This window comes from Lynx canadensis, chromosome B4 (assembly GCF_007474595.2).
Source record: "Lynx canadensis isolate LIC74 chromosome B4, mLynCan4.pri.v2, whole genome shotgun sequence".
NCBI classification, from domain to species: domain Eukaryota; kingdom Metazoa; phylum Chordata; class Mammalia; order Carnivora; family Felidae; genus Lynx; species Lynx canadensis.
The window spans coordinates 102468816-102496602 of NC_044309.1; the positions used below are offsets into that span (position 1 = coordinate 102468816).

Below are 27787 nucleotides of genomic sequence, written 5' to 3' on the forward strand. Positions count from 1 at the left end.
GAGAGCGAGAGAGCGCAAGTGGGGGAGGGGCAGAGAGAGGGGGGAGAGAGAATCCCAAGCAGGCCCCACAGCATCAGCACAGGCTCGAACTCACCGACCTCGAGGTCATAACCTGAGCCCAAACTAAGAGTCAGACACTTAACCGACTGAGCCACCCAGGCGCCAAAGAAGTGCATTTTTCAAGTGTACTGTCAGCAGTCACCGGAACTTGCCTTTAGCGTAGTCTTGTACTTCTCTCTCTCTTCCTGTCTCAGGGGAAGAAGCACGGCAGTTGGGGACAGGAGTTTCCAAACGTTCCAACGCCTGCGATCCAGACGTAAAGGAAGGAGCGCACGTGTCGGGGACGTGTACGTGTGAGCTCCCCACGTACGGCCACGAGCGTACGCAAAGAGGCTCCTGTGGGGCGCGGATGGAGAGGCCTCGCTACGCCTGTGATCCTAGCTCGCTCACGCCCCTCCGCTCTTGCTCATCCTTCCTTCTGCTGTGAGGCGCCCTAGCCCACTCGCCCGAGGATTCTCTGGCCTGACAAGGAGAAGCCGACTGCAAGGCTACAAGGATCAATCCTAAGTCTGCCATTCTGTGATGTTCACGAAATCTTTGTATTCAGTTTTATGAATGATACAATGCTTCATTAAACTTACATATTGCTGGGCTATTTTTTCATTAGACTCAAGGCGCATCTTTTTTTTTTCTTCCGCGTCACGGAGCTAGTTTTATCTCCTAGCATAGCATACATATTGTTCTTTTAAGCTTAAAATAGCCTCGAAAATGGATTCAATTTATACAAGTGTAAGGGGAAGAAATGACTCATATCAGGGCCTTAGACAAAAATAAGATGTGCTGCTGACTTCTGGTCTGGTGGGAGGAATTGATGTACTCACAGCCAATTATAACTACTGTGGCAGAGGCAGAAAGGAGCGCCGTGGGAGCCCAAGAAAATCGGGCTTCACCAGAGGGTGGCTGTGTTAGCTGAGTCTTGACAGCTGCGTAGCAAACAGTATAGGTCGTGGGCGAAGGCATGGAAAGTCTGAGGCCTGTTCCAAGAGTGCAAATATGCCTAGTGCGGGTGGAGCATGGCGAGGGGTAAGTCAGCGTGCGGTCAGAGAAGCGGGCCTGGCACCGTGCGTGGCATACAGCAGGCGGTCAGTCAACGATGGAAGGAACGAAGATGGATTATGCCAGTCTCATGCTCCAAAATTTCCCGTCTTACTTGTAATACAACCCTGGGACCTTACTGTGGTTCACGAGGCCCTACGTTTCCCGCCTCCTTATCTCCCCCACCCTATTTGTTACCTACCCTGCATCCTTCTACTCTTACTTTTTTCCCTTCCTCAAGCATGCTAGATCTGTTTCTGGCTCAGGATTGACATCTGCAGTTCCCTCTGCAAATACCACTCTCCTTCCACATAGGCACACGGCTCATCGGTCACTTTCCTCAGGTCCTTCCTCAGAGATGCCTTCCTCGGCCACCTTACCTGGAATAGTCATCCCATGCTCAGTTACTATCTACTTACTCTATTTTGGTTTCTCCATGTGGTGCACACTACTGCCTGGGAGTGCTTCCTTTGCTTACTTGTTAATATTCTTTCTTCCCTACTAGGTTATAAACTTAGTCACTGAGGACTGGGACTTCATTTTGTTGACCACCATATCTCCAGTGTCTCTACATAGTAGGTCTCAATATTATTTGAGGAAGGAAAGGAGAGAACAAGGGGCCAATCGGTGGAAGGCTTTGAATAGCATTTCTAATTATTCTGCAGGCACACTCTCAGAGGCATACTTATTTATCTCTGATGAATACGTTCTCCTTGTCCTTTTCTTCATTAAATAGGAGTATATTTTAAATTTTTTTTTTCAACGTTTTTTATTTATTTTTGGGACAGAGAGAGACAGAGCATGAACAGGGGAGGGGCAGAGAGAGAGGGAGACACAGAATCGGAAACAGGCTCCAGGCTCTGAGACATCAGCCCAGAGCCCGACGCGGGGCTCGAACTCACGGACCGCGAGATCGTGACCTGGCTGAAGTCGGACGCTTAACCGACTGCGCCATCCAGGCGCCCCAATAGGAGTATATTTTAAAAACTGAGAATGTACTTAATATATTATGATGCATGGGAAAGAAAGAAATCAACGGACAACAAATATTTAAGTCAACAAATATTTGTTGAACACTTTTTATTGCCAGGTGCTGGGCTAGGTGGTGGGAAGAGAGCAATGAATAAGCAGGTGTATTCTCATTGATCTTAGAGGCAAGTAGGGAGAGATACAGTGAAGTGTGTTGAGTGTTTTATAAAAGGGAAAAGCATAGGTATTCTTGTCTAGTGGATGAAAACTTATAATGTTCAAGTTGAGGGGTGCCTGGGTAGCTCAGTTGGTTAAGCATCCAACTTCAGCTTAGCTCATTATCTATCTCATGGTCTGTGAGTTCGAGCTGCGCGTCAGGCTCTGTGCTGACAGCTCAGAGCCTGGAGCCTGTTTCAGATTCTGTGTCTTCCTCTGTCTCTGCCCCTCCCCTGCTCTCGCGTGCTCTCTCTCTCTCAAAAATAAATAAACATTAAAAAAATTAAAAATTAATTAAAAATAAAATGAATGTTCAAGATGAGACCTGACAGGTGAGTTAGCCGAGGAAAAGGAAAAGGATGAAGACTATCTCAGAATGTGCAAAAGGAGGTGTGAAGAAATCAAAGAAGTTGATGCCTGAGGCCTTGAGCTCTCAGTTTTCCAGTACTCATGTGCCAAATGGACAGACAATGGACATTTGAGACAGTTGTAAAGAATTCATGAACCTATAGGAATAGGGCCAGTGGTTATAGTACCGAGTGAAGTGGATCTTCAGTCCAATGGAAGAGGAGAGAAATGAGGGCAGAACGGGGGCTGAACGTAACTGCCGTCTTCAGGGAGCAGAGGCATCTGAGCAGAACATGGAGAGGTGGTTGGGATGTGACTGGAGGTCACATTATAGGAAACAAATATGAGGTGATAAAAGTATGCAGGATAAACTGGGTAGAAAAGTTAGTAGTTCGAGCCAAGAGAAAGGGATACACATGAAATACTATTTCAAAGTGGGGAAAGAAAAAAAGAAAAAAACCTTGAGTGGTGATTAAATATGGTGAACAAAGGCAAGACAAGAGTTTTTGGATCTTTGCTTTATTTATTTTCCTACCTTCCAGTCTGCTTATCCCACTACTGAGAAGTTGGTTTGAAGTTACGACTTTTAAGGAATTGAGTATTGAGTGAGCCTGATAGGTTTCAGGTTATTAAAAAATCTCAATTTATTGGGGTGCCTGGGTGGCTCAATTGTTAAGCATCTGACTTTGGTTCAGGTCATGATCTCGTGGCTTGTGAGTTTGAGCCCCGTGTCAGGCTCTGTGCTGACAGCTCAGAGCCCGGAGCCTGCTTCAGATTCTGTGACTCCCTCTCTCACTCGGCGCCTCCCCTGCTCACGCTCTTTCTCTGTCTCTCAAAAAAAAAAAAAAAAAAAAAAAAAAAAAAAGTTAAAAAAAATCTTAATTTATTTTACAAACAACTTTATGACAATTTAAGTGATTTAAAACAAGAAATCTCTCTGTTGCCTTACATGGGTATCTTACCTAAACCAGTCATGAACTGTGTGATCAGTAAGTTGTAGTAATTAATAGTTGAAATAGAACCAGTACATTGTACATGGTAGGTGTTTAGTAAATACCGGTTAAATGACTGAATATTTTCTAATTATTTAAGTTAGAACAGAATCAAGGTTTTCTGGATAATAACATTCTCACTTACTTGAATTCTAATGTGTGTGCATTCCTGAGTGGAAGAGGAAAAGTGGCAGAGGGGAACGTCTAACTGCAGGCCAAAAAAGAGTTTCCCATAATCTCTAGTGTGTTCTTACTTGTGCCAGAGGCCACTATCTAGGAATTCCATGGGAATGTGAAAGTCACCCATTTTGTGTGTCCTGCGGGGAAAAAATTGAGATCTGCTGCATTAAAAAATCACCTCCAAATTTCATTACTCTACAAGTTAGTTGTTTTCCTTTTTCAATAACCCTTTATGATTTGCATGAAGATGCATACAAATTAGTTGTATATGTCTGTTAATTATTTTATGTAATATTAAGTTGGAAATTTTATTTTTTGATTTTAATTTAATTTTATTTTTGAAAGAGAGAGAGAGAGAGAGAGGGTGCGAGTGGGAGCAGGGGAGGGGCAGAGGGAGAAGGAGAGAGAGAATCTCAGGGCTCAATCTCATGACCATGAGATACTGGCCTGAGCCGAAATCAAGAGTTGGATGCTTAATCAACTGAGCCACTCAGGCCCCTCTGGAAATTTTCAATAAAATGTTTAAGGCTCTCTATGGCAAATTCAGTTATTCTTCTACTACATAAGGTAATCTAGCAGGTTTACAACTCAAGCTATTTGGCAATGAGTTGAGAGAATTGCCTTTGATATGGCAGAGTTTTGTTTCTTCACATTTCTCCGCCCTTGCAAAACCATCCTGCTCCCACTCAACAGCTGACCCAAAGATGACTCATGTTCTTCACATAAACACACCTTTTACTCTATGTACTTCCTACTATTTGGAATACCTCTCCTTCTCCATGCAAGTTGTATCCATTAAAAAAAAAAATTTAATTAAAAAAAATCACATTACAGAAAATTTAGAAAATAGAAGATAAATATTATCTATAAAACTAATCTCTAGTAAAAAATGCTATAGTTTGGTCCACTGGTTCTAGTCTTTTTATTTTTTAAGTAATTTTTTTAGTAGCAAAAATTACTTTAATTTTGGCTCTCAGTAAGAGATACTAGGGCACACATTAATTAGTCCTACAAAATCAATATTCATTTTAAGTATAGTAACAGAGGAATACAGTTGTCAAATTACAACAAATAATTCTGCAATGGCATAACGATGTTGTAGAAAATAAACATCCTCTGTGTAGAGTGTAATGTAAGATTTGTTAGGTTTGAGACCCTGCTTAGCTCCATTAATGGCACTTGACTCTAACTAGGTCCACATTATCTCATTAAACCCAAGTATATAATAGTAGTATATAATATTTTTGATCACTTAATAATTTAATACTTTACATGTACTAATTCATTGAATCCTCATAATACTATTAGGTAAATTTTATTATGAGTTGCATTTTATAAATGAAGAAACTAAAAAACAGAGAAGCCCACCTCACTCAGCCAAGAAATAACAAAATGAGGATTCAAACCTAGGAGCCAGAGGCTGACATTAACCACCATCTCTATTTGCCTCAATAATCTATTAGAATAATCCACAGATTATTAATGAGACTATTAGGGACGTCTTGAAGCACAGTCTGACTGTGCTTTTTACCAGCTGATACATCACATGCAAGTGTTCTTCAATAATTTACCAAATTCCACAGTCCACTCTTATTTTCACCTTGTACAGGTTCCATATTAGCAACAGGATCATCTTTGTGTCTTGGGTCCCACACCTGTTGTGAATACAAGTCAATTGGCAAAATTCAATAGTGATTGATGACATTTCTGCATTCTCTTCCTATGACTTCCTACGACTTCCTACATACAGAGCGATATTACAGACACTCTAACACTTGACACTATTAACATGTATTTCTGACTTCTAATTGGGAAAATTGTATTTAATATCAGAGATATTACCCATATGTTACTGTCTGACTTGATTTCCAAGTTAATAGGTATACAGAAGAGCCAACAACTGTTCCGAAGTTATCAACAAGGTCTGACTGACAAGGCAAACACAAATGTTACATAACCCAGATCAGGTCTTATTATCTTTGAGCCTAAAACTAATGTACTATTTATTTAGAATAATATCAGCGTCATCTTTTTATTTTTTTTCCATACTACCCATTAATTAATTAACTTTTACACTGTGGATGTGCTTTGGGGGGAGGCACTGTTTTCTGAGGGGGGTGTCTGGGAGGAGTAGGTTTGGGGGTTGGACTGCAAATGAATTGCAAGGTTGGAGGGTTGCACTGGCATCCGAGCAGGTACCTGCTGCCCCCACCACTGCCCTCGGTGTGGGACTACTGGTGAGTGTGCTCCCACGTGTGTATGGTACGAGAGCGTGCACCCACCAGGGGCCAATGGGTGCACGTGTTTGGTTCAGAGAGAATGAGGCAAAATCTATTTTTCTTAAGATTTTATTATTTTTATGTATTTTTAAAGTCTATTTCTTTATTTTTTAGTAATCTCTACACCCACCATGGGGCTCAGACTCACAATCCTAAGATCAAGAGTCAAATGCTCTACTGACTGAGCCAGCCAGGTGCCCTGGTTCCAGCCTTTTAAAAAGTTACTTTTTAAATTATAAAAGTTATATGGAGGTTTTGCTTCCAATAAAGCAGAGTAGTTTATATTGGACTAAGCCTCCCGCAGATAACATTTCTAGGCTCTGGACAAAATGTAAAAAATAGCTGGAGAGCAACCAAAAGCAGGCCTAAACTACAGAGGACTCAACCCTGGAAAAAGGAAACCACACTTGGTGAGAGCCATGTTTAAACAGTTTCACCCCTGTGAGGGCATTGCCCAGTGAGTGCAATAGAGGGTAGCTAGAACTTAAACTGAATTAAGAACTTAAACTGAATTAATCTTACTGGATTAAGGCAACAGAGAACAGAGTTTCGGGCTACCAGAAGATCTGAAATTAAGGGGGGGAAATTCTGGAAATGAGAGTCATAGAGATGGGAGTCCCAAAATCTATGAACAAATTTCCTTCAAATATTTGGATGAATTGCATACACCTGGTCTAAAAAAAAACAAAAACAAAAACAAAAAAAAAACACCAAGGAAGGAACAGTTAGAAAAAATGGAGCAGAGATTTCAATTGTTGTCAACATAAAAGAGGCAGAGTTTGGATATTGAATCCTACTGTGTTAGTCCAATTTGGCCTACTGTAACAAAAATATCACAGTTCTCACAGTTCTTTTTCTTTCTTTCTTTCTTTTTTAATGTTTAGTTATTTATTTTGAGGTTGGGGGGGAGGGCCAGAGAGAGGGGGAGACACAGAATCCCAAGCGGGCTGTCTGTAGGGAGTCTGACGCCAGGCTCAATTTCATGAACCTTGAGATCATGACCTGAGCCGAAATCAACAGTCAGATGCTTAACCGACGGAGCCACCCAGGTGCCCCTATTTCTCACAGTTCTGAAGCTGGAAGTCCAAGATTGGAGGGCCAGCATGGTGGGTGAGGGCCCTCTTCCAGGCTTCTTGTATCCACATCTGATGGAAAGGGCTAAGGAGCTCTGTGGGGTCTCTTTTATAAAAGCACTAATCCATTCATAAGTGTCCTATCCTCATGACCTAATCACCATCTCCGAAAGGCCTCACCTCCTAACACCATTACATTTGGTGTTAGGATTACAACATGTGAATGTAGGGGAAACAGACATTCAGACAATAGACCTACCAAGTCAGTGGGGCTTGGTAAACATTTCAAGCTTTTAATCAAAACTCAAAAGGGGCTACACCTTTTTGAAGTATTTCCTGGGACTAAAGATTTGCTCTAAGACTAAGAGTAAAATTGAAATAGAGCCATTCTAAAACTATAAAGAGTAAGCTTACACAAGTTCAAAGTCATAAGCCACTAAAGTCATCAATAACTTAGCTCCCTGCTAGAACAGAAATTAGAACCCTTCAGAGGAAGATAAATTCATGTGTTATCCACAATGTCTAGGATAAAAAATATTAAACATGTAGAGTGCCTGGCAGGCTCAGTTCGTGGAGCATGTGATTCTGGATCTCAGGGTTGTGAGTTCGAGCCCCATGTTGGGTGTAGAGATTACTTAAAAATAAAATCTTAAAAAAATAATTAGGGGTGCCTGGTGGCTCAGTTGGTTAAGTGTCTGACTCTTGATTTCGGCTCAGGTCATGATCTCACGGGTTCGTGAGATTGAGCCCCGCTTGGGATTCTATCTCTTTCCCTTCCCAACTTGTGCGTGCATGTGCCATCTCTCAAAAAATAAAAAAAATTAAAAAATAAAATTTTTAAGAGAAAAAAAAGAATTAAACATGTGGGACACCTGGCTGGCTCAGTCAGTACAGCATGTGACTCTTGATCTCAGGGTCATGAATTCAAGCCCCATTTTGGGTGTGGAGCTTACCAAAAAAATTAAAAATTAAAAAAAATTTAAAAATTAGGGGTGCCGGGTGGCTTAACCAGTTAATGTCCAACTTTGACTCAGGTCATGATCTCACAGACCATGGGTTTAAGCCCTGTGTTGGGCTCTATGCTGACAGCTCAGAGCCTGGAACCTGCTTTGGATTCTGTGTCTCCTTCTTTCTCTTCCCTTTCCCCACTCACACTCTCTGTCTCAAAAATAAACATTAAAAAAAATTTTTTTTTAAGTTAGACCTGTAAAGACTTATGAAAACATGACTAAGATTAGAGAAAAAGTTGTCAATAGAAACAGACCCTGCGATGATCCATATGACTTTAAAGGACTTTAAAACTGTTATAAATATTTTCAAAGACTTATAGAAAATATAACCATAGTGAGTGAGCAGATAGAGGAATTTCAGGAGAAAAATGAAAACTACCAAAAAAATGAAATTCTAGCACTGAAAAGTATAACATTTGAAATGAAGAATTCTTTGGATGGGTCTAACATCAGATTGGAGATAGCAAAAGTATCAGTGAATTTGAAGATCAACAAAAGTGTCCAATCTGAAGAAAAAGAGAAAAAAGATGAATAAAACAAAGCCTTAGTAAGTTATTAGACAATATCAAGCAGCCTAACATGCATGCAATTGTAAACCAAAAGGAAAAGAGGGAAAATACGTAATGGGGAAGAAGAAATAATAGCTGAAAATTTCCCAAATTTGGTGAAAACATCAATTTACAGTTCCAAAACTTTCAGTGAACTCCTTGCAGCAAAAGCACAAAGAAAATCACACCCATGTACCACCAAACTGCTGAAAAACAAAAAAAGAGAGAAAATCTTAAAACAACCAAAGGGAAAAAATTATGTAGGGGGAAAATGAAACGAATATTTCTCTCACGAGAAACAATGAGGACCAGAAGACAATTGTATGACAACTTTAAAGAGCTGAAGAGAAGGAAATATAAGTTGAACAAGAATTCTATATCTAATGAAAATAATCTCCATAAATGAAAGGTAAATACAGAAATAAAGATAAAAGAAAAATTGAGAGAATTCATCACTAGCCGGCCTCCACTGCAAAGAATGCAAAAAGATGTTCTTTAAAAGTAAATGACATGATATGACAATTTCAATCTACAGGAAGAAATAAAGAGCACCTGAAAAAGTAAATACAAAATACTATCTATATTGGTTTCCTATTGCTGCTATAACAAATTACCACAAAGTGGGTTGAATAAGATAAATGGATTGTCTTAAACTGGGAGGTCAGAGGTCTGAAATGGGCTTCACCGAGCTAAAATTAAGGGGTTAACAGTTCTCCTAAGGAGGCTTTAGAGTAGAATCCATTTCCTTGCTTTTCTACCTTCTAGAGGCCACCTGCATTCCTTGGCTTGTGACCCACTTCACCATTTTCAAAGTCACCAATGTCAAGCTGAATCCTTCTCATGCTGCCATTTCTATTGTTTTTTTTTTTTTTTTCTGCCTGTCTTTCCCCATTTTAGGGATCCTTGTAATTACTCTGAGCCTAATTGGGTAATCTAAGATAATATCCCTTTCTTAAAGTCAATTGATTAGCATCATTAATTCCATCTACTACCGTAATTCCCCTTTGACATGTAAGCTAACATATTCACAAATTCTGGGGATTAGGACATGGACATATTTTGGAGACCATCATTCTGCTGACCACATCAACTCTTTCCCCTTATTTAAAGGACAACTGATTATTATTGTAAAAATTATCACATAGTCCTGTGGTATTTATACATAAGTAGATATAAAATGTATGATAGCAATAGCACAAGGAATAGAGGGTGGTAAATGACATAAACTGTTGCAAGTTTCTGCCATTTTACATAAAGTGCTATAGTACTAACTTGTAGTGGACTATGACAAATTAAAGATGCGTATTGCAATTCCTAGAGTTTCTTCACTGCGGCTCCATGGAACCCAGGTTTCTACAAGATGTGGCTCAGAGTTTTGTTGGAGATCATGGTTTGATGAACTGCCTGAAACAAGCAAAGGCCAAGATGTGTTAAACGTTTGTCTTCATATCTGGAAACAAAAGGTCTGTCTTTAAAAAAATTTTTTTTAATGTTTATTTATTTTTGACAGAGAGAGACAGAGCATGAGGGGGAAGGGGCAGAGAGAGAGGGAGATACAGAATCTGAAGCAGTCTCCAGGCTCTGAGCTGTCAGCATAGAGCCTGACGCAGGGCTCTAACTCATGGATGGTGAGATCATGACCTGAGCCGAAGTCGGACACTCAACTGAGCCACCCAGGAGCCCCAACAAAAGGTCTACCTTAAAGGAACTTGTGTTGGCATCTGAACTGATGATGCCCTATCAACAGCTGGCTGCAGCCTCCTGTTAAGAAAAAAAGATCCAGGTGTTAATGACACAGCATCTGTTTTCTTTACAGAGAGACTCTTGTGTCAAAAACTCCTATAGTTGAAATTTGGAAATTTGGAAAGATTGTGTACCTAGGTTAAAAAAAACAAAAACAAAAACAAACAAACAAAACCTTGCCATTTTGCAACTGTGGTTTGATGTGGTTCATTAATTTTGAAAAATTCTTGACCATTATCTCTTCTGTCCCATTTATCTCTCTTTTCCTCCTGGGATTAAAATTACACAGATAGGAGACTATATGATATTGTTCCATAGCTCTTGTGTGTTGTGCTGTTTTCTTTTTCTTTCTTTTCTTTCTCTCTCTTTTTTTTTTTTTTTTTGAGCTTCACTGTGGGTAACTATTGACCTGTCTTCAATTCACTCTTTCTTTCTTTGACCATGTCAAATCTACTGATATGACTTTAGAAGGCATTCTTCCTATCCATTACCATAATTGTTCATTATTATTTCCATTTAAACTTTTATTTTTTCAGGTTAAAGTTTGTTTTTTTAAAGTTTTTTTATTTTGAGAGAGAGACAGAGAGAGTGAGCAGGGAGGGGCAGAGGGAGAGAGAATCCCAAGCAAGTTCTGCACTGTCAGCTTGGAGCCCCATTCAGGGCTCAAACTCACAAACCATGAGATCATGACCTAAGCTGAAATCAAGCGTTGGATGCTTAACTGGCTGAGCAACCAGGTGCCCTACATTTATTTGTGTTTTAAATAAGCTCTATGCCCAACGTGAGGCTTGAACTCATGACGCCAAGATTGGGAGTTGCGTGTTCTGCTGACTGAGCCAGCCAGGTGCCCCAGTGTTCATTTTTATTTTTTTTATTTTTTTATTTTTTATTTTTTTTAATTTTTATACGTTTATTTATTTTTGATAGAGAGAGACAGAGCACAAGTGAGGGAGGCGCAGAGAGAGGGAGTCACAGAATCCGAAGCAGGCTCCAGGCTCTGAGCTGTCAGCACAGAGCCTGATGCGGGGCTCAAACCCACAAACTGAGAGATCATGACCTGAGCTGTAGTTGGATGCTTAACCAACTGAGCCACCCAGGCGCCCCTCCAGTGTTCATTTTTATTTTTTTTTTATTGAAGTATAGTTGACATATAACATTATAATATTTCCAAGCATACAGCATAATGATTCAACATTTGTATACTCTGTTGAAATGATCACCACAGTAAGTTTACTTACCATTCATCATGATACAGAGTCATAATTTTTTTCATATGATGAGAACTCTTAGGATTTATTCTCCTGGAAACTTTCAAGTATGCACTACGATATTTTTGACTATAGTCACCATGCTGTGCATTACACCCTCCTGACTTACTTATTTTATAATTGGAAGTTTGTACTCTTGACCCTCTTCACCCATTTTGCACACCTCCAAACCAACCTCTCCTCTAGCAAACACAGTTCTATTCTTTGTATCTTTGAGTTTTATTTTGTTCTTTAGATTCCACATGTTAGTGGTATTTATATTTTTCTGTCTGACTTATTTCACCAAGCAAAATTCCCTCAAGGTCCATCAGTGTTGTTGCAAATGGCAAGATTTTGCTCTTTTTCATGGCTGAGCAGGATTCCATTGAATATATATTGTGCATATACATATACACACACCACATGTGTATATACATTTATGTATATTCCATTGCATATGTGTGTGTGTGTGTGTACACACACACACACACACACACACACACACACCACATGTTCTTTAGCCAGTTATTCATCAGTGGAGACTTATGTTGTTTTCATAGCTTGGTTGTCATGCTAAAATAAACATAGGGTTGCATGTATTTTTTTGAATTAGTGTTTTTGTTTTCTTTGGATAAATACCTGGTAGTGGAATTGCTAGATCATATGGCAGTTATACTTAAGTTTTTGAGAAAACGTCATACTGTTTTCCATTCTCACCAACAGTGCACGAAGGCCTCATTTTCTCCACATCCTTGCTAATACTTCTTCCTTTTTTTTTTACACTAGCCATTCTACAGGTAGGTGTGAGGTGGTATCTCATGGTGATTTTGATTTGTATTTCCTTGATGATTAGTGATGTGGAGCATCTTCTCATGCATCTGATGGCCATCTGTAAGTTTTCGGTAGAAAAATGTCTATTTGGAGTGCCAGGCTGACTCAGTCTAGTAGAGCATGAGACTCTTTGTCTCAGGGTTGTGAGTCCAAGCCCCACATTGGGTGTAGAGCTTGCTTAAAAAACGAAAAGAAAGAAAGAAAATGTCTATTCAGATTCTCTGGTAATTTTTTAACTGGAGTTTGGTGACTTTTTTGGTGCTGAGTTATATATAAGTGTTATACATTTTGGATAAGTGGTTTACAAATATTTTCTCCCATTCAGTACATTGCCTTTTAATTTTGTTGGTTTCCTTTGCCGTGCAGAAGCTTTTTAGCTTGATATAATCCACTTATTTTATTTTGGCTTTTGTTGCCTTAGCTTTTGGAGGTCAGATGCAAAAAAAAAATCATTGCTGAGACTGGTGTGAAGGAGTTTATTGCCTATGTTTTTTTTCTTCTTTTAAAAAATTATTTTAAAAGGCTTATTTATTTTGGGGGGGCAGGGGAATGGGCATAGAGAATCCCCGACGAGGGGCTTGAATCACAAACTGTGAGATCATGACCTGTGCCAAAACAAGGAGCTGCCACTTGCACCTAACCTACTTAGCCACCCGGGCACCCGCCTATGTTCTGGGAGTTTTACAGTTTCAGGTCTTGCATTCAACTCTTTAACATATTTTTTTTAAAACTCTTTAATACATTTTGAGTTATTATTTGCAGTTGGTGTAATAGAGTGTTCTAATTTCATTCTTTTGCGTGTGGCTGTTCAGTTTTCCCACATTATTGAAGAAACTGTTCTTTCTGTATTTTTCATAAGTTTTTTCATAATTTTTTTTCATAAATTGATTGACCATATGTAGGTGGGCTTATTTCTGAGATTCCTTTTCTTTTTTCTTTTCTTTTTTTTTTAAGTTTATTTATTTGAGAGAGACAGAGACAGTGTGAATGGGGGAGGGGCAGAAAAAGAGAGAGAGAATCCCAAGCAGGCTCTGTGTTGACAGCATAGAGCCCACCACAGGGTCACATCTCATGACCTGAGCTGAAACCAAGAGTCAAACACTTAACTGACTGAGCCACTCAGGTGCCCCTATTTCTGGGATTTCTGTTCTGTTCTATTGATGTATGTGTCTGGTTTTATGTCAGTACCATACTGTTTTGATTACTGTAACTTTGTAATATAGTTTGAAATCAGAGCGTGTGAGGCCTCCAGCTATGTTTTCCTTTCTCAATTTTGCTTTGGCTAATGGAACCACAAAAGACCCCAATTAGCCCCCTGAGCTGAAATCAAGAGCAGACACCCAACTGATTGAGCCACCCAGGCACCCCTATATTATCTCTTTTAACTGTTAATAACAGGATACCCACATTCGGGGTTCTCAGAAGAGATTTCATTTTCAAATTCTCTATTTCCAGTCAAGAGATGGACAACTGATATTATAATGCTGTATGTCTCAAAATACATATATCCCTCAACCAGCAGTATCAGCATCACCTGTTAACCTGATAGGAATGCAAATTCACTGTCCCACTCCAGACCCTAAATACTGAATTAGAAATAGGAGTGAAGCCCAAGATCTCCAGGTGACTCATATTTGAGAACCACTGTTTTAGAGGAATGATTAAGTTAACTATTCCTGGGACATTCCTAGGACAAGAAAGATGGTGGATACTACTAGTCAGCAGGATTAAAGTAATCTGATCCTTCTTGGAACTACATCTTAGCAACTATAGAAGCACATTTTACATTCTCGATTTTACTTTTGAAAGCATAAATAAAAAATGACCATCTGAACAAATGCTACAAAAAAGAGACATAAATGAAGGCAATGCATTAGGTGTACAGACCAATTGCAAAACCAATGGGAAAATTCTTTTGAGAACTGATCTAAAATATCAATTTTGCCCAAAGAACCAGTGTGCTTCTTTTAGGTAGTATTGATGTGTATAATAACCCATTTTTCCATTTCTAACTTGGCTGTCAGGAGTCTTAGCAAATGTTTTGCATTTAATTAATTTTCCCCTGAGGAGACTTGTTCCCTATTCTTCTCAATTCAAAATTTACAATCTAATTCTTATTTTTAAATAAATAGTATTTGTAGTTTTTATTATAAAGAGCTACAAATTATTATTGGGAAAGGGCATAGATAAAAATAGTAAGGTTGCTGGGGCACCTGGGTGGCTTAGTCGGTTAAGCATCTGACTCTTGATTTCGGCTCAGGTCATGATCTCACCGTTTGTGAGATCGAGCCCCACATCGGGCTCCTCACTGACAGTGTGCAGCCTGCTTGGGATTCTCTCTCTCCCTCTCTCTGCCCCTTCCCTGCTTGCACTTTCTCTCTCTCTCTCTCAAAATACATACGTACATACATACATACATACTTAAAAAAACAGTAAGGTTGTTGAAGAAGCAAGTCTATCACTCAGGAGCAAGGCTAGTGCATGGTATGTGGTCAATACATGTCTAAACGAAGTCCCTAATTTAGCTCTCTGTTGCTTCTCTGATCTCTCCTAATCTTCTTGTTCACATGGCTGTTAACATTAACCTTCTGGTTTGTCGGACACTCGAAAATACCTGCATCTCAAGTCCTTTGCTTTCCTAGCTCCCTCTGAAAAAGCTCTTCTCCAGATACCTGCAGTATTTTTCCCTTCTCCTTCTTCCAGTTTTGGCTCAAATGTTATTTTTTAAAGATTTTATTTTTTAAGTAGTCTCTACACCCAATATGGGGCTCGAACTTACAATGCAGAGATCAAAAGTCACACATTCTGAGTCAGCTAGACACTCCTCAAATGTTACCTTCTCAGTGAGGCCTTCTCTAACTCGCCCTCATCCCTGAAGTCTCTTGTCCTACTCTACTTTTTTTTCCAGAGAACTTTATCTTCTACAATAGTGTATTTGCCTACTTTCAATCTTTTCACTATTTGAATGTAACCTCCACAAGGCAGGCTTTTTTTTTTAATATACAGCTTTTATTTTTAAATTCTGTTTTCATGTTTATTTTTGAGAGAGACAGAGTGCAAGTGGGGTGGGGAGCAGAGAGAGAGGGAGACACAGAATTTGAAGCAGGCTCCAGGCTCTGAGCTGTCAGCACAGAGCCCGATGTGAGGCTTGAACCCATGAACCGTGAGATCATGACCTGAGACAAGTTGGGTATTTAACCGACTGAGCCACCCAGGCGCCCCAAGACAGGGGTTTTATTGCTGCCTGCTTTGCTTCTCAGTGTATACCTACCAGGCAGGGCAGTGTCTGGCTTGTAAGGGCTAACAGGAACTTGTTGAGTGACCAAGTCTGCAGGAATCATAATGTTTATGTTCAATAGCTTAACAGACTTAAAAAAATCTAGAAGCCAGCTGAGATTTCTTCTTCCACAAAATGAATATATCACAATTTAATTATTTGGGTTTCTTTCCTTTTTAAAATATTCAGCAAACATCTACTATGTGCAAGGCACTGTGCTAGGTGCTGAGAACAAAAATGACAAAGACCCTGTTCTTTCCAGGAGCTCAGTAAAACAAACAGCTTAAAAAAATTTTTTTTTAAACCAGAAAACCAAGATATGTATAGGATGTGGTACACAGGAAATAGTGAAATTTAGCTGCCTTCTGTCTGGTTTTTCTACTGCTGATTGTAGTAAAGCAGGTACTTGACACAAGAGGTGCAGTCTAGACAGGGAGCAAGAGTGAGAGGCAGGACTATAAATTTCAGACAAAAGAACAGGGAAGATAATAAAGCTCTTCTGCAGAAAACCGTTAGTCACAAGGTTAGTCTGAACTGAAGGCTGGTAAATAACCCAGATGACCTGAGGATATTTTATGAGAGGCATCATGCAACCTTTAAAAGCATCCAAAGCTAGTGATAATCCTGACATTCCAACAGGCATAAATTTTAATGAAAACAAGAAATACTGAGTAATAATTACCTCCTATAAGTGTGAAAACATTTACTAGCCCATACTTACCACTTGCCTCTTCTGTATGGCAAATAAATTCTATGTCACATATATAAATTCTCTGCCACTTTCCCCATCTTTCCTCTGGTAACAGCAACTGGGGTCCATAAGTGGATTAGTCACACCGCCAGAGTCAGTGTCCCTGGAATCTGTTGGCACAGATGTGGCATGGTTACACAGGTGTACCTTTTCCTTCTTTGCAATGGTGGAAGCGAAGTCCTCTGAAATCCACCTATTTCTCTTTCTCCCTTCCTGATCCTAGAGTAAAAAATGAGGTGTTCATGGGAACTGGGTAAATTATTCCAAAATTTTGTTTTAATGTATTTTAAAAAGAAACAAACTTTTTAAATATTTTTTTTTCAACGTTTATTTTTTGGGGGACAGAGAGAGACAGAGCATGAACGGGGGAGGGGCAGAGAGAGAGGGAGACACAGAATCGGAAACAGGCTCCAGGCTCTGAGCCATCAGCCCAGAGCCTGATGCGGGGCTCGAACTCACGGACGGCGAGATCGTGACCTGGCTGAAGTCGGACACTTAACCGACTGCGCCACCCAGGCGCCCCTCAAGAAACAAACTTTTTAAATAAACACTACAAGCTTCTTTGGAAATTATATTGACAAAAATAAATTATATTCCTAAGTAAATTAGTACTTAAAAAAATCACAAATTAATGTAACTTCTTCAAAGCAATAATGTAATTGCAATTTTGAGCATCCACTGAACTCTAAGCATTCAAGGCATTTTATACAAATATGTCGTTTACCCGAAAACATTGAGCCCAAATGGTTAAGTAGTTGGACTAATGGCACACACAAAGCTGAGATTTACATCTAGATCTGACTGAATCCAAAGCTCTTTCCTCATCATGTTTAAAAATATAGAATTAATAAGCAGCAAGTGAGAAAATCATGCTGCTGTCATGCTACTGTCTTAGGCTTATTATTAAGTCTTGAGTAACTTCTTTTGGGGTGAGGTCATATCTATTGAGTTAACATAAACAATTTTTACCTGTTATATATCGACAGTCCACATTTTCATTGGGAGAGAAAAATTTGCTGCTAAAACCATAGCACTATCAATATCACCTATCTTATTTGGAAATAAAAAGGCTCTTGGAAATTAAGCTCTAATCATAAGTTAAAAATGTGTATTAAAAAAAATTTTTTTTGGGGGGGGCGCCTGGGTGGCTCAGTCAGTTGAGCGTCCAACTTTGGCTCAGGTCATGATCTTGCGGTCTGTGAGTTTGAGCCCCGTATTGGGCTCCGTGCTGACAGCTCTGAGCCTGGAGCTTGTTTCGGATTGTGTGTCTTCCTCTCTCTCTGCCCCTCCCCCACTCATGCTGTCAAAAATAAACGTTAAAAAAATTTTTTTTTTTAACGTTAGTTTTGAAAGACAGAGTATGAGCAGAGAGGGAGAGACACGGAGTCACAGAATCCGAAGCAGGCTCCAGGCTCTGAGCTGTCAGCACAGAACTCAACGTGGGGTTTGAACCCACAAACTGCAAGATCTTGACCTGAGCTGAAATCAGACGTTTAACTGACTAGACCACCCAGGTGCGTCTAAAAATGTCTATTTTTTAAGAATGCAGAAGTTCTTTTGCATGTGGGTGTGTGAAAATATTTTTAAAACTATGATGGTCTATTGGACACAGAATTTGTGTCAGGAAATCAACCAGCTGCTTGATCATGAAAGCCTAAAAGTCTAAAAAAATTCCACTATAGGACAAAATGGTTTAGTAATAACAAGTTCTAAAGAAAGACGGAGAAATTTAGTGAATGCGGGGTAAGGATGTGGAATTAGAATAAGAATGTGAAAAAAAAAAAATCAAGAAACACTACCCCTGAAGTATTTTAAGCCTAGACATAGCCTGTTGTAGGTATCCTATTGAAATAGATTTGTATTGAATCAGACCTGTGAGAAATACTGTGTGAGAAAGGGAAAGGAGATAAATTTCTTCTTTTCTACTTTCAGTCTCCCAGAAATAGAAGCACAAAGGACAGGCCCTATTAGCTGTATATTATTCAAAACAAAATCTACTAATAGTGATAATTTCTTAAACACTCCCTCCTTTTCATTAGCCTTTTATCATTTTTTTAAGTTTATTTACTTATTGAGAGAGAGAGAGAGAAAGAAACGCAAGCAGAGGAGGGACAGACAGAATCCCAGGCAAGGTCTGTGTCGTCAGCACAGAGCCCCATGACTTGGGGCTAGAACTCATGAACTATGAGATCAGGACCTGAGCCGAAACCAAGAGTTGGATGCTTGACTGACTGAGCCACTCAGGCATCCCTTTCATTTACCTTTTAAAATGAAAACCTAGTTAATTTTTGTGACCTATGTATTTATTGGAATTCAAGCAGTGGCAAGTTGTGACAGACCTGCTCAGAAAAGCTCACTTATAATAAACTTTAAACAACTTGTAATAAGGGCACCTGGGTGGCTCAGTTGGGTAAGTGTCTGTCTGACTCTTGGTCTTGGCTTAGGTCATCCCAAGGTCCATGAGTTCAAGTCCTGTGTTGGACTCCGTGCTGATAAATGCGGAGCCTGTTTGGGATTCTCTCTCCCTCTCTCTGTTCCTCCTCAGTCTCTTAAAAAACAAAACCAAAAATAAACAAAAACATCTTGTAATAAAATTTCAAGTTATGGTAATAAGCAAATTATGTTACCTTATTATAAAATCTTAAACTCCTGACTCCTCGATGCTTCTATTTTTATTTATTTTCATTTTTTATTTTTTTGAGAGAGAGAGAGGGTGCAAGTGAACAAGGAACAAAAGAGAGATAAGCGGGGCTCGAACTCACCAACTGTGAGATCATGACCTGAGCCGAAGTCAGATGCTTAACTGAGCCACCCAGGAGCCCTAAATTTATTGCTTTGTAATCTGGTCATTTTGCAGGCAAAGAACAGAAATAAGACACTCTCCGTCACTTACCTCAGAGAAAGAGCAATCTGTCATTTCCAAAGCATTTAACCCCAGAGAACCTTTCCAAAATGAGTCAAGCAATGTATTTAGGTATCTAGAGCTATATACAACAGGAAAAGCAATTTTATTCTATGCTCAATCCTTTTTGGACAGCAGCTTGTGTACACGCACTCATGCACAGAGATTACACGTATACAGTATAACATGTGGACATCACAGAAAAGACTGCTCATCAGTCAGACTTCATGTTTGTGGCCAAAGGTTTTCACCAATGGGTAGTTCATAGTTGTTAGTGGAGTCTGCTGTATTCTGCTTCTAATGATGAAGTGGAGGGCAAACTACAAGACTATTGTGTCCTAAGGGAAACACATGGTCCTGGTCTGAAGAGAACTGGGCTCTGGATGATTTTCTTCTTATGACAACTTATGACATGGAGAGTCATGACTGTTCAGATCGGCCAGGAAAGACTAAGTGATAACAAACTTCTAAGCAAAAGAGTAGTCGAGTGGATTGGTAAATACCTACTTTTTGTATGAGACCTCTCTGACACAGTTCTATAGCTGCTTTTCATTTGGCTTTGAAGTATGTGCACGTGAAATTCTTTTATGCAGGACAAACAACAGTAATGTTCTTAGTTCTGTGAGCATGCTTAGGGAAAACAAGTACTGAAAATAGAAGAAATAGAATTGAATTCTTATATTAATGTAAACAAAGGCTTGCCACAAGTCCTTTACCCAAGTTCCCCAAATTAAAAGTGCCTCTTTTATGTAGTTATAGACGTGTAAGTAGATGAGGGGCTGAACTTGGGACAAACCCAGGTTGAGGAATGATGTGTTATTTTACATTTCAATGGAGTATTATCTTTATATGTATTCCCAAGCCTATGTCTGCAGCTAAGAAAAAGCACAGGTTTAATTTAGAAACCACAAAATGTCTATGTGAATGAAATCTCATGCTACAAAGCTACTATCTTGAAACTTGCTATTATTTTTTACCCAGTTATTATCATAAAAAAACTAGTTCTCAGATTCTGCATACAGACAGCTTTATGTAAAATATATAAACATTTGTCGAAATTGGTACACAGATTGCATAAATATGGCAATTAAGATTGCATTTACAGATGTGCATGTACAATGTTGTGCAAATTATCACAATATTACAATTTCGAAAATTATTCAAATTGGAATCCAAGTAAAGCAATTAGTGAAAAAATACCCATGCAGAATTTAAATATCTCAGAACAAAATTTAAGTGTCTTCAGTAAAAGGTCACACATTTAAAATAGTTTTATTCATTTTATTTGTATATGTCAAAATACATTTTTATTTCCAAAATAGTGGGTTTTGCAACTAGTTTCATGCAGAAACAAGGTCTGCTCAATACTACCAATAAAATCAATATAGCACAGTAGCTGTTCAGTTTTAGATACAAAGAATAAATAACCTAAATACAAAACACTAAAATATTAGAAACATGTATTTAATCATTCTTCACAGGCATCCAAACTTCACAAATATAATCCTTAGCATGCCTAACTGTTGTGCAACCAGAACATGTTGCAGTCACTCAAACTGATCAATTATCTGTATATTTTACGTCCACATAAGACCATGGAAATTCTCTATATTCAGACCCACCATTCATACAGTTCAAATATAACCAAAAATAAAATTCCCATAACTATCCTTGTACCTTTAAAAATCAAGAATCCTGAGCTTGGTAGTAAGAGCATAACCTTATATCTTCATAAAACCAATCAAGAGAGAGAGGACTTAAAATCCTGCTTACCAAAACACCCTTTCCCAGCCCCAAAGTAATCTAAAATAGGCAGTAGAACACAATGACCTTTTAAAATGAAGGGGTACAAATTCACATTTAATATAGTATACAATACAATCAATAATACAATTAGCTACTATAAGCTTTACAATGTACAATTTATTCAAATGGCTGAACTGTTCAGTGGTTAAGGAGACAGTTATGTGCCAGAAAGATGTGGTATTTTTTTGCATGGTTTGATGAAAATATAAAAGCTATTTGTCCAAATAAAAGCCATCTTCACTATGTACTTGGTTTTGCTTTTTTTTTTTTTTTTTTTTTTTAAAAGGCCACTGAAATGTATAAAATGGTCTGAACATGATGGTGGTATCAAAGTCAATGCCTCTTCACATGGCAATAACAGTGCATTTAACATTAACTCACGGTTAAGTCTGCAAATGATTTCATAGCATTACTTTGGCTAGCACAACAGTTTTAGACAGCACTCAGATAAATATAGGTATGTGAAATGTGAAGCAATTATCTTATGCAACTTTAATTGTGGTTGAATACTATCAAATGAAAACTGAAAATAAAAGTAAAAGCACTTTACAGTAGAAAACTTTTGTAAAGATAGGGCCCCACATAATGTGTTACTTTTTAAGTCTTTATATCACATTGTTAGCAAATTTTGTTTTTAACACTATTATGGAGAAGCCTACTTTGCATTAACAGACATTTGAATTAAGAAAATAGTCAAGCATGCCATGTGGTGGTCTAAAAATCAAAACAATACACTTATTTATATATACAGCATCACTCAGTACCTGCTAAAATGAATGTGAAGATTATATACTACAATAATAAAAAACAAACAAAAACAAAAAAGTGACCAACAAAGGCAGAAAATAGGACTTAAAAGAATCTAATCTCAATTGACTTTAAAGCATTCATATAAGAAATAAATGCATATTGCACAAACAGTGAAAGCAAATGTTCCACCAAGCAATTCAGTTCCAGGCGGAAGACAACAGAGCATTAGCCTAATACATGACAATGATATCAGGAGAACAGGTGTTCTTTTCTGTAAATGAGAAAGCTGTGAAAACATAGATGAGTCTGCCACATGAAGAGTTAGAAGGAAAAAATACAAACCCAAACTTAGATGTAAAGCAAAAAAATATCGAAAAACTGGAAACTGTGGCACATCAAAAAATGTTGAATAACTGTCTTCTGTGAGAGCTGAAAGTTTTTGTTGACACAAAAGTATTTATGTACAACTAAGGCTTACTGGTTAAATATCTCTGAGGCATATCTGGCCTTGAACACTTTCCTTAAATGCTGGAGCTGTAAACAAGTTTTCTCAGTCATTAAAAAAAAAAAATCTTCTCAGCAGCTGCATTAACATGAAACAATGGTCTTGATACAAGAAAAAAAAAAAAAAAAAAAAACCCAGAAAATTAAACAAAACAAAATTCCTAGATAAGAGGGCATTTGGCAGGATATCCGAAAATGACAGTCTCCCTGGATTCTTCCCAGGCTTCCAGTGACTGTCAATTATGGTCCACTGGGTTGCTCATATGTGCAATTCCATTACTTGCTGCTTTTTTTTTTCCTTTTATTTGGAAAGTTTGCTTATTACTCTGATCAAGGCCCCATTTTCATCCTTTAGCCTCTGGTTGTCTGCTTTTAGGTCTGGTAACATCTATGAGGGTAAAAATAAAAGAAAAGGTTTTACTTCAATAGGAAGACAAAAATGTTACCTTCAGTGTTTTTACATTTTCACCACAAGACACATGAACAAGCTTTGTCAGTTATATAAATTTCTAGTGGCTAAAACGTATAAGAAAGAAAAAACTTGATTTGTGACGCTAATTAGTTTAATAAATGATGGAATGAGAAGTTTATTTTCCCAAAGTTATCATTTGGAATGTACTAAATCACTTGATATTATGACTCACAAGCACACTGTATTAGAGCAGCCAAGAAAATGAAGCCTGTTTTTTGTTAGGATAGGCTCTCAAAGGGAGTTCCTCTAAGACTTCTATCAGCACCTAAACCAAGCCCTTTTACTTTATTTACATCGGACCTTAAATATTATTCCACAAGAAAACCAGCCTATTTAGGGAAGTTTTGAGGGAGTTAGACTTGTTCTAAATTATTAGAATTCCTTAAAGGATTCAACTGTAGTACTAAGCTTAAGCATGTACTACAGTGTCTGATCCAAGATAGGTGCTCATTAAACGATAACAATTATTCCTATTATTGGAATAGTATAAAATAACTTATAAGCCAAAATACATTTATGAAAATATCTAAGCACTGAAAAAACAACCAGTATTTGGAACAAAGAGAAAAACACACGCTCAGGTCCTCAAAGGAAATCTATTTTCTGTTCTATAGACAAACTGAAGGAGGGGGTGGAAATGTTAGCAGTAAACTGGATTTTCTACTAAGAATGACTTAAATTCCATGTGCTCTGCCAGATTTGCTAGGAAGTAGAACAGTTTATACTTTGGACACTAACATACTTTGCAAGACACTGGAAATAGTTTTCTACTACCTTTCCTCAGCTTTCAAGATGTACTAGATTGTAAAATTAGACAAAAGTAAAACTTCTACTTGGCAAAATTACCTTAAGCAAAATCTTTATGAAGAGTTTAAATTTATGTGGAATGAATCAATTCTTGTTTTCAGAATATATGGTTATAAAATACAGTAATGTGAAGTTTACGTATCAGGATACCACTGTAAAGGACTAAGTGAATATTACCTGAAGTGGTTCTGAGTGAAAATGACATTATTTTGAAAAACAGATAAAACATGTTTAATCGTCACCTTCAACATATTAATTATATGTAAAATACATGTTACATTGTTTACGTTCCTTTTTCTTTCTAGTCAAGAATTTTAAATGGTCATAGTTTTAATCCATAAATTATCTGTAGAGCCAAAAATGTGCACAAGCTTTTGCAAAAGTGCAGACAAGTCTTTAAATCCCTAAACCGTTCTCTAAATTCACTGTAGTTTATCAGTCAGAATATACAATTAGTGACACTTTCTAACATTCTGAGAAGCCATGCATAATTAACAGTTATATGATAAGCTACAGACACAATGGCATTAATTTGTAAAAGTGAGCTCAAGACACGCTTACTAATACAAAAACACCTGCCTGGCTCTACCAAGAAGAAATGATGAAACTACAAGTTATAGGTTCACAGACTGCAGTTGCCTACAGAACCCTGAGCGCTTGGCTACCACTCTTGTCAAGGCCCTATTCTCAGTCAGCAGTCGTTCATTTAACTCTCTCAGAGTCTGAATTTGCTTTATTTGGTGCAGGTTCTGCAGGAATTAGAACATAAAGAAATAGAAAATAAAAAAATAAGAAAATGGAAAAGAGGACAATAAAAATACAAAGAATCACAGATAAATGAATATAAGAGGAAAAAAATTAAGAGTCTTAAAAGGATATTCCATGAGATTCACAAAGGTAAATAGTGTAGTCCTAAAATTCCATATCAAACAAAATACATAAACAAACAAAATCCAAAAAATTTGTCTCCAAAGTCATTCAGTAATAATATTCTAACAAAGAACCAAATTCAGCAATACAATAATTAAATCTTGACAGTCTAATTCTATAGGCACATTTTCATAAGTATCAGTTCATTAATTCATAATGTGATAAAGATATTTTATGCAAGACAATATGATAAAAGGTAATCAATTAACTGTGCTATTTTTGTTCCCCCTGCAAGAACTGTTCCTTCCAACATTCAAAACAAATTGTTACTTCTACAGGTAATTCAGAGTTCCATAAAATACAGCTCTGCTGGCCCGCTACCGTAAAGTCCTTTATTTTCAAAGGAAAACACTTTTGTATTGATCCCCACTCCACCATTTACTCTCCAAGAAACAGAGTATGTGAAATGTGAAGAATAAATACTAAATCCCAAATCTTACAGTCATTATTGTCTAATTTCTTCTACACCTGACTATCAAAACAGCCATAAAAATTGATTAACAAAAAGATTTGAATTATAAATGTTCTCCTAGCTCACCTAAAACCTGGATTTAGGAATAAAGAGAAGCACGGCATATGGATAATTCACAAATTACACAATCAGTGTTGAGAACAATTAACATGAACACAGTATGTTATTAGTTCTGTAAAATTTAAGTTCGTAAACAGCACTGTCTCTCATAAGTAGTAGCATGGTTTACTTACTTTGAGCTCTTCTTCCATTTCAGATATTCTTCTTTCTAGAGCTCTTCGTTCCTAGATCAATTTAAGGTACCAATATTTATCACATAATTATTATATTCTTAATTCTCTAAGTTGTGAAATAGTGACACTTTAGAGTCAAAAATCAAATCAGGAGCAGTGTGGAAAAAGATGTGATGCCAGTGATGTGCAAAGAGCTTTCCAAATGTCTTTCAAGAAATAAATATGAAGATTATTATTTTTTTTAATTTCTATAAGCTCTTTCTTTAAAGCTTTGACTTTAAGGTAAGATGCTACATAACATGTTCAAACTGTTTTTTCAGTTCATTTAAACTTAGGCATAGAATAAACCAATACTCAAGACTGAGGATTATGTAGAGAGGAAAAGAAACCCCACACATAGATGCAATTATTCTACAGTGACAGAAGCAGAAACGCAAGAAGCAAACATGCCTAAAATATGTGTAAACTTTCAAAAGGATCTAAGAGAAGTTCATCTCCTCCACCTGCAAGGTCTACTAGCCATTATTTATCCAGTTGGCTTTACAGTTTTGTACTGAGCTTGATACTGTGTGCAGCACTGATGCCGTGACTCTAATGAAGCGGCAGCTGCAGCATGTATTTTCATGTTCCTCCTTTCAAAGAGTGACAGGCAAAGGCAACATACAATACGTTACTGCAGTGTACTGTTTTATTCTGCCTTAAATAATAAGCATTCTAGGGTGTTATGCAAAAAGCAAGCAGCAGTAATTAATGTGCTGTAAAACTTTGGTTAGGTCATACCGCCCAGAAGATACTGACTCTTGCCGGTCACCTTTCAGATACAAACCATTTAAATTTAGTTTAATCACTATGAATTCCCAAGACATTCTTTCCCAGATTAATAATTAATGTTGATATTTAGTAAAGCAGTACATTTACTGTAAATGTTAATGTTTTAGGTTATATGATGTAAAAAAAAATAGGATCCTACTCATAGTCTTTTAAGTACCATGTTATTCTATTTTTAACTTGTTTAAACACTATTACATAGACAAAAATGTTATTTCCTATGAATAGGACTTTCTGCTAGTTAGTAATACAGCCATGACTAATTCACAAAAACCACTGCATTTCCCGAAACACTAGGATATATAGTGTCATATTTGATCCTCGTAACTTGGTGAAATATCATAAATAGCCTATTTCCTTCTGCCCCATCATCCTTAATTTTATTAGGTACCTTCAAGATTTTAACTATTTTCTGGTAAAAAAGACAAGAACACTTGTCTATATCTAACTGTCTTATCACCAAAATAGCAATTATAAAGATGTAGGCAATTTCTTCTGTTTGGCAAACTTATTAACATTAAAAAATATGGTTACGAGAAAATGTATGTAAAGTGCTTAGCCCAGTGCCTGCCTGGTACACTGAATAAATGCTAGCAGTTATTATTAATACTATGATTACTAATGTCTGTTAAAATGGAAGTAGATAAGCTACTCAGTAATTTATCTGCATTCGACAGGCAGGCAAAGGAGTCAGATGAGAATGTCAGAGTATGAATATTATGTATCATGTATGCGCAAGCCAAGAATAAAAAAGGACAGACATCATTTCTCTCTCTCTCTCTTTTTTGTTTTTGGTCAAAAAGGTAAATTGGCTATTTTTATAATGGAATGGAAGAAAATGTTTTATCAACTGCTCCTGATTATTTATTCTTTGACTTAGAGATCACAGCTACCCAGGATATAACTTCTCTAACCACAGCTCACGTGAACTAACCGATACTTTCCGGGCATTTTCCTTTAACTTTTGATCATTTATACATTCTGAACTGCTCAAACTAAACTTGTAGAGTTATTCCTATGGCCACTGTAAGACCCCTGAGCAATAACAGTAATAAATGAAGAAATACACGGGACTATATCACAGCCAGCTAAAAAACTACAGAAAGACAAAAAAGAGCAAAAAGGCTTTTCTAATAATCATTTTTTGTTTAAAATATCCTATTTAAGTTAAATATTTAAATTCAAAATTAAGTAAAGCATCATTAATTTAAAAAGAATTTTAAAATTTGATGTTCTTAGAATCTTTATAAACTTTAAATTTTGCAAACAATTAAACTAAATGTATACATGACCAAAATGTTTTAAGTATATCACCACAGAAAACCAAAGGAGACAAATGGCATATCAAAAACATCAGATTCATTACCACAATGTGTATATTTCAGAATGAAGGCAAAGATTTTTTTAATCCATTAAAGGAATAACATGGTAAATTAAGTCTTAACACCTACAGAGGCAGGGTTATTTCACACCTACAGAGATCCCATAGAACTGTATAAAGAAGCTAAGCCAGAAAACATTCCT

General features: G+C 37.5%; 1 protein-coding gene across 5 annotated transcripts in view; it reads right to left on the bottom strand.

Moving 5' to 3' along the window:
- Positions 1-20721: 20721 nt before the first annotated feature.
- The window catches only part of PPP1R12A (protein phosphatase 1 regulatory subunit 12A), a 163618-nt gene continuing 156552 nt past the window's right edge, over positions 20722-27787 (bottom strand). For 4 of the 5 annotated variants that reach the window (XM_030323293.1, XM_030323292.1, XM_030323296.1 and 1 more), the window contains 2 exons: positions 25436-25486; positions 20722-22909 (listed from right to left, as the gene is read on the bottom strand). In XM_030323293.1, coding sequence (XP_030179153.1) covers positions 22823-22909; positions 25436-25486 — 138 coding nt within the window. In that variant the 3' untranslated portion in view covers positions 20722-22822. Of the gene's footprint in view, positions 22910-24391; positions 24550-25435; positions 25487-27787 lie in introns of those variants that run through there. The other variant, XM_030323297.1, reaches the window with a different exon arrangement.